This window comes from Nuphar pumila, chromosome 3, assembly GCF_984573655.1.
Source record: "Nuphar pumila chromosome 3, dmNupPumi1.hap1.1, whole genome shotgun sequence".
NCBI lineage: Eukaryota > Viridiplantae > Streptophyta > Magnoliopsida > Nymphaeales > Nymphaeaceae > Nuphar > Nuphar pumila.
The window spans coordinates 111,519,170-111,528,129 of record NC_143251.1 but is presented as its reverse complement, the minus strand read 5'-3'; the positions used below and the strand labels follow the sequence as shown (position 1 = coordinate 111,528,129).

Below are 8,960 nucleotides of genomic sequence, written 5' to 3'. Positions count from 1 at the left end.
GAAAATTGCAAGGCGTTGAAGATGTGTGTGCTCATTATGCAAATCGAATTTGTTAGATGTAAAGTAGCCATTTTTGCATCGTATATTATGTAAAATTCATAATTTCTGCAAAAATATCGTGTGAATCTCTATTGAGATTTAGTGACATCGAAAGAGTGTGATAACCTAATGCACAAAAATTGAGATATCCACTCATGATAAGGGCAAAAAAGGTCCTAAAAAAAGTCAAGAGCCTGCAAAATTGAACATCAAGCATGTTTTGAAATTTATGAGATTTTTTGGAAAACACACCAAATGTCGTACACTAAGGTGATTTTCAGTTATTTTTACTAAACACAATTTTGATGCTGTTCGTGAAATCAGAACCAGGATCGAGCTTGTTATCTCCTTCATAACCTTGTAGGAAAATATTATAATATTTTTTTTATCGCTTAAAATAACTGAACTGCTAGAGATCATTTCTCACGTGTCTGATGTGTTCCAAACACTTTTGATATATAGCTTTAATGGGATTCAATCTGCATAGAGAACAAAGCCTAATTGGTGCTGGCCGAATTGTATAAGACTACCTGCAAGTGGCCTTGAGTCCAGAAAAAGTTAGCGTTGCCACAGGTAATCAAATCGCACAAATAATGTGGTAACGTTTGGCAGGCTAGTTTATTCCAGCCTAATGGGCCTCTGATGTGTTGCAAAACATTTACAGCGTTCGAACAAGCGATAGCATATCCAGCAGCTGTACAAAATGTCAATCTTTTGTTAAGAAAGGATCATACGATCGTCTATTACCTGCATTGCCAACCAGATATTGGAAAGCACTACTTTCCCACAGTGATGTTACACTAACATGAGAGAGAGGGGAGAGAGAGTCATTAACAGCAAAGAGTGTGAAATGAAAAACTTGAGTGAGCATTATAAATACTTCAGATTCTTTTAACAGACGATCCAGCAAGGCAAGTGAGCCTGGACTTTGTTTCTGCTTCTGCCAATGGAAGGGGCTTCTCTTTATTGGCCATGCGCATGTCCCACACCCTTACCACACCATCGGATGATGCTGATGCTACGACGTGAGAGGGATGGCCATCACCTTTGGTGCCAAGAATGGTGAGGCCCTTCACACGGGCTGCATGTGCATCTTCAATGCAATGTGCAACCGTGGCACTACGTGTATCCCAAGCTCTCAGTTTGCGATCCTCCCCTCCCATGAACAAGAGCCCATCCTGTCATCAGGAGCAGAAACCATAAGTCGGGTTAATTACCACAACAGACATCACGGGATGATACGCAAATATTGCAAATAAAATTGTTGACTATTAAGCGATTTCACGAAATTGAGAGCCAGAACAGGAGCAGCAAAAGATTACAACAGTGGATAGAAATAACTAATGCAAGCCTTCACAAAAATATTGTTCCTTACACATGCCCATGAGATCGTCAGATATATGCTTTCATAACATTAAACACAAGATTTATACACCATGCATTTTCAGCTAGTTTTGACAGTAGGTTTTCAGCATACATCAGTAAAAATGGCCTTCATGAACAGGTATATCAAAGGAAGATGTATGAAAGATCTTCACAAGGTTATCTATGGCCATTAAGCAGACTAGACCCCTCGTGTCTCTGTGCTCTAAGATGCAAAAGTTTGACATCATTTTTTATTGATATAGAAACAAGTGATCAACTGAATAGAAATATCCACAAATTAATAAACTTTTTCAATTATACTACTTATTTTGTTAGTTACAATAGAAACATTTATTACTATAAAAAAAGAATAAAGCAAATGAGTACCATGTATATCGGTTTATCAAACATTACTTGATAAAACCTCAACATGGTAAATGAACCTTGTTAAATATATCTATAGAGTTAGCTCGGACATTTGGTTGCTAGATCCATATAAGCAAGAGTATGTAGCACCGTATAGTATCATGGTGCAGAACCACCAAAATCTTTCTCTCTCTCTCAATGTTGTATCACCTTTGGCGCACTTTAAAAGGGCCGAATCATTTTTTTTTTAGTTTTAAAGAACTCATGAGGGCCGACTCCCTCATTTGTGTAGAGGCCATTAGAGTGGTATCCACACACCCTAGGAATCGTGAGAGCAATTTGAGGGCCGATCCGTGCGCAAGGGAGAGGGTTTTTGCGGTTTGATTGAGCGATTTGGGGGCCGACTCCCTCATGATGATGATGATGATGATGATGATGATTGAGGGTATATTTTAAAAAACTTGGTAACTTAACTGTTGAGTATTCATAAACTTGATTATTTTATTTTGTTTATGCAATATGAAAGTGTGAGTCTAGTAGAATGTTCTTAATTGCAAGATATTTAATATTTTGCATTGGTCTTGTGAGATAGTTGATGTTTGATGATCTCTTATGCAGCTCATAGAGACAAATGTTTTATATGTGATTTTATGGTTGTATTTTGTGCATTTCATCATTGTTTCATGTGTTATGCTTTTTTTAGAATTTTTGTTAACTTTTCCTGATTTTTCATTTTTTTTTTGAATTTTTTTATTAAAACTTTATGATTTTTTACGATATGATACATATCTTATTTTGGGCCCGACCGATACAGGCAACGATACGATACTTACAACCTCTCTCTCTCTCTCTCTCTCTCTCTCTCTCTCTCTCTCTCTATATATATATATATATATATATATATATATATATATATAAGGGGGACCGTCCAACCAAAAAAAGGTCCCAAATCCACAACCAATGATGACCATAGTAGGGTTACAAGAAGCGCGATAGGCATGGGAAAACGCACTTCGAAAGCACAAAATGTGGTGCTTCTAAAACACATAGGGAAGCACACTTTTATTTTGAGAAGCATGCTTTAAGGGCGCTTCCCCAAAAAGAGAAACTCGCATCCCATTTTGGGGAAGCGATCTTCCCTTTTTAACCTATTGTTTTATTTTTTTACAAAAAAAAAAAACTAAAATTTAAAATACTCTTTTTAAAGGGTATTATGGTAAATAGAACCTATAAAAGGGAAAGTCCAAACCTAATTCAACTTTCCCAATCTTTCTTTCTCTCGCTCTCGCTCCCGCTGCCTCGCTTTTTCGGTGAACTCCATCATTTTTCGATGACCTCCATACTTCTTTTAGCGACGACGAGGCACCAAGGGTAGAAACGCAAGGTACCTCTCTCTCTCTCTCTCTCTCTCTCTCTCTCTCTCTCTCTCTCTCTCTCTCTCTCTCTCTCTCTCTCTCTCTATCTATCTATCTATCTATCTATCTATCTATCTATCTATCTATCTATCTATCTATCTCCCAATTGCCTCTCACTCGCTCTCTCATTCTCTGTCTCTCTTCCTCTCTCTCCCATTTGTCACTCGCTCTCTCTGTCTCTTTCACTCTCTCTCAACAGTGACAAGTAACCATTCTTTTTTTCTATGTTAGATCAATCAACAAATCAACATGCTACTGATAAAAAAAGAACTAATTCTGTTGTGCAGCCACTGTTTATATGGTCTGCTTTTTTTTCTTTACAGCTTTTTTGCAGTTGGCAACATACATGAACTTGGTGTTTTCCCTTATATGTTCTAGAATTGTCTGCTTGACTTGAGTTTCATTTTTCAACATATCAATTTCGTGTATGATCTGTTTCAAAATGTACTCTCCGAGTATGTCTGTTATTTTTTTTTTAATATAGTGTTTCTTATATGTATGCTTGCTATCCTACTGACTTACCATATTAATAACTAATGTGAGATATATTTTTCTTTTCTGGCTTTCGTGATCAGAGCTGTGAAATCTGTTCGGGTCTGAACCTTTCCATCTATTTATTTATCCTTTAATTTTCTTTGTGCCCCTTTTATACCACTACTATTTTAGTAATGGGTAATCCTTTTAAATGGTTGCAACGTGAATATGAATTCTGAATTTTACTTGATATATTATTTATTAAATGCTTGCACCAGATGTATTCTTCTCACTTGAATCCTTGGTCGCTTCCTTCTTCGTCCCCCTTTCGAACTGTTCGCTTTCAGTTCACTTCCGAGACGATTCTTAGTTCGCTTCTAAGTCATCATGAGCTTCCCGCTTCCTAAAATTTTCAAAGTGACTCGCTTTCCACTCCCGCTTCCTTGACTAACTCTGGATCAAACGACTCTCCTCCAGCATTTCATTGATTGGATCTCGTATATTTGTTCTTTATAATTTATTTAGTAAGAAACATATCTTTACATAAAGGTAATACAATATCTACACATGTTTTTCAAAATGTGAAAAATCAATGGCTCACAATGCATTTAAAATTTTAAAATACAAAATAATGTGGGTCATTGATTTTTAGCACTTAAAAAACACATCTAAATATTGAAAAATCATAATAAAAAACAAGTTGCTTACTAAATACATGATAAAAGTCCAATATGTCTGATCATTGGAAAACTCGATCGTTAGAGAAGGAATATTGTTTGATCATCATTGGTTGTAGATTTTGGATCTTCCTATGGATGGACAAGTGTGTGTGTGTGTATATATAAATAGAGAGAGAAAGAGAGAGGAAATGATAATGTTTAATTTCATTTCTAGTCATTGCATTTAAAAAGTGCAAGGATAAGATCAACTCAAGTACCATTTGGAAAGGGGTTAGGCAACTTTTGCCAAGAAAACCAAAAGGGAGATGATAATATGAGAAACTTGAGGACGGACGCATCCTTTGAAATTTTATTTAATAAAATTGCATGCATCTGGTGCTGAAGTAAGCTGGCAAAAAAGATGCGTGATAACAATGACTACCCTCATTTCTGCTTTTAGAATTGAGTGACAAAACATAAAAAACTATAAAAGAAATAATCTCGACAAAGAAGTAGATGAAAAGACCACGGGACTAGGGCTAGGCATCAAGCCAGGCTGGCCACAAGTGGACTATTGCTTGTTCGGACCCCTAGCTTGGCCTGTAGATGCAGCACAGGCCAGCAGCCAGTCCAATAACTAATACGAGCCTCACTGACCATACTCATGTACCTTTTTCAAAAATAGATTGGCAGCCCAACGCCAACAAGGCTGGTCCACCCATGTTTTGACCCAACCTGGCTAGGATTGTGCGTAGGTCACGCCCATCCTTTTGATCAAATTGATACTGATAATAACAAATTACAAGTATAAAAGGCATACTGGATTTAGCAGACTGTCTAATTTTATCAGGAAACATACCGTGACCTTTCTGCAGGGACATAATGACAGCCAAACTCCTAGAGTAGAACTAGACAAGCTGGATAAAATAAATAATGGTCATTCTTGTGGTGAAATATGATCAATAGGCAATTTTTAGATGCCAGTAAAGAGTAAAGGTTAGTCTATATCATCAATAGAGGCAAAGTAGTACATCAACTTCTCGCCGGTCTAACTGTTTACATGTTGATTTGGTCTATAAAACCTAAGGTGCTTCCTCCGTCATATATAAATAAAGTCAATCTCCCAAAAAAAACTAGCATCAAGCACTAGTAAACTGGAACATAGGAAAAGGGATTATCTCGTGGACCCAAATAGTCAAAATTAATTTCCCTCAACACAAAGGCCAACAGCTTGAAGAAATTTCAAACGTAATAGAAGTCCATGCTAATTGCGCTATGATAGCCTCTATAGAATCCACAAAAATGAAGAACCAATCAACAATGTTTCTATTATATGCATTTAACTTCATTCATGCACAATTATATTTGATGGTTAAACTTGCAAGACGGATGTATACAAAGTTCCACATGAATTACTTAAATATTTACTAAATGAGTTGGCAGCAGTCGATTCAATTCAGTTACCAAGAGAAGAAGGAAAACCCAACGAACCTCACACGGTGCAACGCATAGGATCCTGTTCGGATGATTGATCGACCCGATCAACTTGGCATTCTCAGCATTGTGTACGGACACAGTGTCTCCGGCAACCATGAAGAAGCTCCCTCCCTGGCTATCGAACCGGATGATCTCCGCCTCCTTCTGCAGCCGGCAACGGAAGCTTCTTCTGCCATTGATGAGATTGAACAGGCAAAGGTGGGAATCGTGACCAACGGACAGTGCCAAACGGCCAGAGGGATGGATGGAGAGGTCATTGACGCCACTCTTGTGGGCCATCATGGTCTTGAGGTGGACAAAGGGGTCGGCGTCGTAGATATTGATGGTGCCATCGCTGGAGCCACTGAAGAGATTCCGGGGGATTGAGGGGGACGAATTCAGGGAGAGGAAGGCCAGGGAGGTGACGACGCCCGTGTGGTGGATGAGGGAGCCGACCTCCGAGAGTGACGAGAGGTCGAAGATCTTGATGGTATCGTCAGAACCGCCGGTGACGGCAACGGAGCCGCAGACGGCGACGGACCTGACAGAAGAATTGTGGGCGGGGTAGGAGAAGAGGGGGGTCAGAGAACGGAGAGTTTTAGGGCTTCCTTCCTTCTGATCCTTCCCACCGTCTCCTCCTCCCTCACCTCCTCCTTGCTCGGTGTTCGACGATTTTAGGGTTTTGAGATCAAAACCCCACACGAACCTCTCGTAGGACCCCGCTATTAGGGTCGCCTTCATCTTCACGTACCGATTGTAGGGCTTTGTAACGGGCGTTGTGAGGAACACAAACGAAAGAAAACTAAGTAACTAAAAATGATAGAAAAATCTAGGGTTAGGATTTAGGCTTCTGAAATTAGGTGGTTTCTTCTCAATCGAAAGGAATGAAAAGGGAAAATGTGAAAGAAACAAATTTAGGGTTAGTAGTATCTTTTTGTTTTTTCCAAAATTAGGGTTCTTCTTCTTCTTTCTTCTTTCTTCTTTCTTCTTTCTTCTTCTCCCACTCTAAAACCCTAAACCAAAGGATGGAGTGAATCAGATCCGACCCGATCAACATCTCTGTTTCTTTCAGCTTTAATTGGAATACCGACTGACTCGCGGGTAAGGTCCATTGTCATGTTCGTGTTGGACTTGGACCTCATTTGGGACCATGCAATGCAACACAGTGATCTGGATCCATCCTTCATTTTGTCCGTTTGTTTTAAATGAGCCAAACCAAGGATGTAACCCAGACCCAGATCAATGAGACGTGTATCTTATCATATGAGTCGAATCTAGATCCAGATCTCCTTAAAAGAAAGTGTGAGATCTATCCCATTTTTATCTTTATCTGAAGCCTATTTGAGCGAGGTCGTTCAGGTGAACTCCATGATGCCCCACCTCACCTGATACGGATTAAACAGGTTTTGGTGTGGTTCAGGGTATAGTAGACCAAATCGGAATCCAAATGTTATGCAGTAAGAGCCAGATCTGAAATCAAACTGAATCCAACACAAAATAGTTAAATCTAGATCCGAATTTGGCGTGACCATCGATCTGGAATCTGGATGGACAAAAAGGGTTTGAAAAAAAGTGTTTTGCTTGTAAAAAGTTCAAATGCCCCGGATTGATGATTATCCGAATGCATATTCTATAGGAAATACTGCTCCAAATACAAATCTAATAAAAAGAAAGTCTGGCATGTTAGTCCCAGTTTGCCGGAACTTACACTGGATGCTATCTAAATACTATAAAAATGTGTCAGATTCCAATCAGTGGTCCGACTGAATCTGGTCAATTTGCACCTAGGTCTGGTAAAGCAAGCTGAATAAGTGTTCAAGCTTGGCTCATTCTTATGGTGAGTCAACCAGAGTTCGAGCTCAAAATGAGCCCAAGTTAAATGAGTCAAGTTCGAGCTGGTTTGTTTATAGAAAAAAAAACATTGGTTTAGAAATGGAAGGATTAAAAAAAATCATATGCAAATATATATTTAAAATATATTTTTTAATACCATATATGTAATACTCCAAGATTTTAAACTCGAAAAAACACATAAAATTTAAAAAACAATTATTCTTTTTTTTATATCAACGAAAACCTTTTTAACTTAGGTCTAAAACCTTAGGTGGGTTACATATCAATCACAACAATAATGAATTTAATGTGGATAACATTTATTAAAATGATTCAATTTCATAAGACTGAGTAATCACAAAATCCAGAATAACAATATTTTTTTCTCAAAACAGCTAGTAAAGTTTATCCAAAACTCTGTTCCATAAGTTGAAATAGGCAGACATGAAACATGTTTTTCATACATAATAACAATTATCAGTCCATAAGTATTTTAACAATCAATCTTACTTATGCATGGGCATTTAATCTATGCATGACTTACCAGTGCAAGCAAAGCATTCATGAGTAGGGGTGGCAAAATCCAACCCGACCCGCCAACCTGCTTCTTAGTCGGGTTAGGGTTTGACTTAAACAGGTTCGTGTCGTAAACAGGTCGACCCGCCTAACCCATTTATTAAATGGATCGTGTTCGTGTTAAGGGTATGCCAACCCGCCAACCTATTTAATAAACGGGTTAGGCAAGCGGGTCAACCCGTTTACACGAACCCATCAACCTGCAACCCATATATATATATATATATATATATATATATATATATATATATATATATATATATATATATATATAAACTTATCTAACCCTAACTCCTAACTTTACACTTTATTCACCCAATCTAACTCCTTCCTACCCAGCCGCAGCCGAGAGCCCAAGACCTCTCCTCTCCAGTGGTGGTGTGCGCCTGTGCGGTTATCGTGTCTATGTTATCGGGTCGACCCGTTTAATAAACGGGTCGCCGTGTCTTGTAATAGTGTCGTGTCGACCCGACCCGTTTATTAAATGGGTTAACCATGTCGTGTCGGGTTACCCATTTAATAAATGGTTTGTGCTCGTGTTTGCCACATCCGATCCATTTAATAAACGGGTCGTGTTCGTGTTGAGGTATTCTGACCCGCCGACCCGACCCAATTGCCACCCCTATTCATGAGTGACTTATAATTCTTTTATTTATGTTTTTTTTCTTAAATTATGTTATCATGCTTCACTATATGCATAATACACTTTTGTTCATCTTTCACAATACTCTGTCGGTACAATATAGACAATATCCGG

The 8,960-nt window shown here is 38.4% G+C and overlaps 1 protein-coding gene across 1 annotated transcript; it reads right to left on the bottom strand.

The window, feature by feature from the left end:
• Positions 1 to 735: 735 nt before the first annotated feature.
• On the bottom strand, positions 736 to 6,673 carry LOC149843306 (uncharacterized). Its single transcript, XM_089999713.1, has 2 exons — positions 5,810 to 6,673; positions 736 to 1,217 (listed from the first exon to the last, which is right to left on the bottom strand). The coding sequence occupies exons 1-2, from the start codon at positions 6,533 to 6,535 to the stop codon at positions 921 to 923; spliced, it is 1,023 nt and encodes a 340-aa protein (XP_089855839.1). The 5' UTR covers positions 6,536 to 6,673; the 3' UTR covers positions 736 to 920.
• Positions 6,674 to 8,960: the final 2,287 nt, after the last annotated feature.

Coding starts and splice junctions, on each gene's coding strand:
- LOC149843306 (XM_089999713.1), bottom strand. CDS start 6,535: ATGAAGGCGACCCTAATAGCGGGGTCCTACGAGAGGTTCGTGTGGGGT. Junction 1,218..5,809: donor TATGCGTTGCACCGTGTGAG/GTTCGTTGGGTT, acceptor TCCTGATGACAG/GATGGGCTCTTGTTCATGGG.